At 27.2% G+C, this 4,215-nt stretch overlaps 2 protein-coding genes across 2 annotated transcripts; one reads left to right on the top strand and one right to left on the bottom strand.

Moving 5' to 3' along the window:
* Positions 1–339: 339 nt before the first annotated feature.
* LOC112597272 (alpha-tocopherol transfer protein-like) lies at positions 340–939 on the bottom strand (the record flags this gene model as incomplete). Its single annotated transcript, XM_025343243.1, has 2 exons — positions 828–939; positions 340–431 (listed from the first exon to the last, which is right to left on the bottom strand). Coding segments are annotated over exons 1-2 (204 nt in total), but the record flags the coding sequence as incomplete, so codon positions are not given.
* Positions 940–2,841: 1,902 nt separating this feature from the next.
* On the top strand, positions 2,842–3,926 carry LOC112597269 (protein draper-like). Its single transcript, XM_025343238.1, has 3 exons — positions 2,842–3,257; positions 3,556–3,682; positions 3,753–3,926. The coding sequence occupies exons 1-3, from the start codon at positions 3,145–3,147 to the stop codon at positions 3,924–3,926; spliced, it is 414 nt and encodes a 137-aa protein (XP_025199023.1). The 5' UTR covers positions 2,842–3,144.
* The last annotated feature ends 289 nt before the right edge of the window (positions 3,927–4,215 follow it).

Genomic DNA, 4,215 nt, shown 5'->3' with positions numbered 1-4,215 from the left:
GTGGTCTATTCTAACCCCAACCCACCAGGGGTATTTATAGACATACAGTAAATATAAGCATATGTTTAATTGATAGGTAAATAAAACAAAACCAATATTTTATAGGTATATGTATGACGTATGTCACTAAAATCTTTAACATATGAATATTATCATCTAAGATTAAAGAATCATACTTAACTGTAAATAATTTTGTTTTTCACACATATTAGTAAATATAACCAAAGATTAATCTATGATATAACTACTACATTTCACTGAAGTAAATTTTTTTTCTAATACTATATTACCTAATATATTATGTATTTTGAATTTCAAATATTTTAATTAGTTACTTACCAATTTAAATGCTTTATCTACTCGAAACTTTCTAGCTCTTAAAAATTTAAGCATAAATGCATCATCCATTCTTGAGTTCAAAAAAATATCACCTTTCAAAATTAAACGAGCTATTTTAATAATTATATAATAATACTAAGTAATGTATATCGTATACATTATACTATTGTTATTAAAATTAAATAGGTACTATCTTATTTATTTATGATATAGATGTTATTAGTATCATTCTTCCTTATATTCAACTTATTGTAAAAAATGAAAATTTTTACAATATATCTTATAAAATGAATAATTATGTTTATGATAAATACCTAATGAATTTACTTGATAATTATTTATACATGAAAAAGAAAATATTAAAATTATTATGGCTATTTTCATAACTATAATAAAATTTGAATTACACTTTTTTGGATTGTTAATGAAACCAATAAAAATATTATTCATATTTATTAACATCTCTAATTATTATAGGTTTTGCATACCTTTAATTAATGTACGTAATTCATCAATAGCTAACTGTGGATCAGACGGCTCATTAAGTTCTTTTTGTAATTTCAATTTCAATTCGGGTGAATTAAATTGGCTTTCTGACATTTTGTATTCAATGAAAATAAATAAGTTTCACAGTTGTACGAATTTTCATAAAATGACTAAGTTAGAAAAAAATACATAAAAAACATGTATTAGAGAGAAATGTACAATATTATGAACTGATCTTCAATTTCATATTTTTGCAAAAGTATAACACCGGAGCTTGATATGTATCGGCGTATATATATCATGTACGTCCTGTAGGTACCAATTACGAAAAATACATGAGTGTTTTGTTTTTTTTTCTATAGCTATTTTTTGATGCATGACGATTAAAAAAAGTCCATAATTATTCTATAAAAATTATTATTATAAATTTATTAAAATACATCACAATACAATTTACATTATTATAAATGTACACTGAAAATAATAATGTACCTAGTGGTAATAAGCAATGATCTATAAAATATTTCATAGAACTTTTGTATTTGGGACCTATGTTGTATTATACAACGTGTTTTCTGATGGAACTATTAATAAAATAATAAATACAAACATTATAAAATATAATATCATGAGTGGCATATTTACAATTTAATAGTTAGGGCCCCTTCTTAAAAATAAAACATACTTTAAAAATACATGTTAGTAAATATTTGTAACGGTTAAAAACATAAATTCTAAAATTCAATGTTGGTGGGTTTCGTGAAAATGATCCTGTGTCAAACGACACATTATTAAATAATGTAACATTGTATTACGCATAACCCTCGTCCTTAATTTGTATTTGTAGTGCTTTATTTTTACTACTGCTGGTATAGAGATTGAAACATTGTTGATTATAAATACAAAAAAGTTAATATTCTGTTGAATGAATAAAATATTTTCAAAATTTTTCTTGAAAAAAAAAATGAATATTTCAACCTTAGATTTTATAGAATATTTTATTGGTTTATTTTTTGTATTCAATTAGAAGTTCATGTGTGATGTAAAATTCATGAATAGTGTTCATTTGGTTTCCTTCCATATTAATAAAATACTTTGATTTATGATCTTTCAGTAAATTGACTATTAATGAAATACAAAAACATACCTTTGACAATTTGTAAAAAGAAACGGACCAATAAAGGAGTATGCTGGTTTAGAGATTGATTTGAATAGTACTGAAGAATCTAATGACTATACAATTTTCTCAATAATATTTTATTAATCCTAAAACTATTTTCAATGTGATTCATTAGTTGTAGCCTGGAGATACGTATTACTTGAACGCAATCCATGTGACATACATACATTATTATAATTAAAGTTGATGTCTATAGGCTGTTACAATCGCGATGTTAAATTTTTGTAATTTTTTTTTTTTTTTCAAAAATTACATAAAAATATAATTGCATTTTTCAAAATCTTAACAAATATTTTGAATGATTTCATATGTAAATTATCTTGTATTCGTATAAGAGCTATATATCTGTATGCTCGGAAATTGGACTAGCTCTATACCACGCCCTGGGAAATATTTATTTTAGCAGCTTAAATGTTTATTTTATTGTAAATTATAATTTATCATCGTCCTTACTTCCAAAAAGTAATAAGATGTATATTTGAATGAAAACTTTAAGTAACTTATAGCTACATACTAATACCTAACGATATATATTCATCTAAACATTTTAAGCCCAACGTATGTTTAACTTTAAAAATATAAATTAAATATAAGTATTATGTAGCCATATAGTCATTTAGGGAGATACACTATAATATTATATTTATTCATTCTGTGAATAAAATTTGTTGTGTAAAAGACTATTTCAATTTAGGAGTTCACTTGTGTCATACATGACGTTCAAACTCGTATAGATTAAATACACCGTTTAACGCCCCCCTTCTTCGAACGAGATCACTTAATTGACCCTTTCAAAGCAAACCGAATCCTCTCTACTGCCAACAACTATCGTATACGTTGTTAGTCGTCGTCGTCGTCGTCGTGCGCGTTATATTAATGTAATATTAGCGACTACCGGTATATTCTACCGGCGCTCGATCGATTTACACAAACGTGTACGTAATTCAATAACATATTTACATACATGGCCCTTTTCGTCGTCTAACTATCTATTCACGTCTGGACACCGCGCGAACTCTGACTGTGATCTTTTACGAGGATAGATTTATACATGTTTAATATACATGACACGCTTGTGTATAAGTGTATAAGTTACCTGGTGGCCGGTGGAGAATTGTATCTAAGTATACATTACAATAATGCGCGGAACGACGTCGTATTCGAATGCCGCTGTTCTGTTTGCGTTCCTGTGGGTAACGATCCCGTCAAAACCATGCCTATGCTACAACACTGACTGCGATTTCACTGAAAGGTGGGTACATTTTTAAAAACGATGGCACATTTTAAACGTCAAACTATAAAACGAGGTAGGTATGTTTTGTGGTGACCTATGCCTCATTTTAATTATTATAATAAAATGATTAATATGAAAACATATTTTGAGAATATTGAAAAAATAACGACTGCATGATAGGTTAATGTTTTTAACAAATGAGCTTGACACTCCTGAAGCCTAAGAAAAAGATTAAGTTGCGCTATTCCACAAATTTAATAATATACGATATTAACAAAGCGAAATATAATTATGTATGTACTATATGTGTTTAAAGTTACGATGAGGTCGTCACAGTCAGCATCAATGAACCTGTACAAGTTACTAAGTATAAATGGTGTTTGGACATACCACCAAGATGTCCAGACAATAAGCGAGAGTTTAGGACCGTACTCAGGAATGTTGTTAGTAAACGACGTTTTTATATTTTGTTTTCGTATTGAATTTTCGTATTTTTTTTTTTTTTTTTTTTAGACGGTGCCTAAAATGCGCAAGGTGAAAAGGTGTTGCAAAGATCAAATTCAGTTGTACGATAATTGTGTTTCGAGATGTGCTGAAGATCAATGTCCGAATATTCATTGTACACCAGGCACTGATAAATGTAAATGCAAATCAGGATATACGGGTCATTTATGTAGACAAAGTTAGTTTTTTTAAATTTTGATTATTTCCAAGAGTTTTGATATATAAAAAATAATAATACACAGGGTATTTTTTAAGTAAAATTAATTATTTTGTGCAAACAATTTTAAAAATTACCATACACAAATTATAGTTGAAAATATCCATGACAAAATCAAATATATTAATTGTACAAATATTTTTTAGAAATACAGTAGAATCTCGGTAATCTGGCCGTTCGGTAATCCGATACGTCCAGTTATTCGGCTGTATTAACCTATATGTACCAATATGTATTTATATATAAATTTACCAT

The sequence above is a fragment of the Melanaphis sacchari genome, unplaced genomic scaffold (genome assembly GCF_002803265.2).
Source record: "Melanaphis sacchari strain LSU unplaced genomic scaffold, SCAv2.0 Contig400_pilon_pilon, whole genome shotgun sequence".
In the NCBI taxonomy this organism is placed as follows: Eukaryota; Metazoa; Arthropoda; class Insecta; order Hemiptera; family Aphididae; genus Melanaphis; species Melanaphis sacchari.
Note: the sequence above shows the minus strand (reverse complement) of the source record. Positions and strands in the feature narration are given on the sequence as shown.

Bases quoted from the DNA above. Each gene is read 5' to 3' on its own strand.
- LOC112597269 (XM_025343238.1), top strand. From the start codon at position 3,145: ATGCGCGGAACGACGTCGTATTCGAATGCCGCTGTTCTGTTTGCGTTC. The intron at 3,258-3,555 runs GTGGGTACATTT...ATGTGTTTAAAG, and splicing joins GACTGCGATTTCACTGAAAG to TTACGATGAGGTCGTCACAG. The intron at 3,683-3,752 runs GTTAGTAAACGA...TTTTTTTTTTAG, and splicing joins GGACCGTACTCAGGAATGTT to ACGGTGCCTAAAATGCGCAA.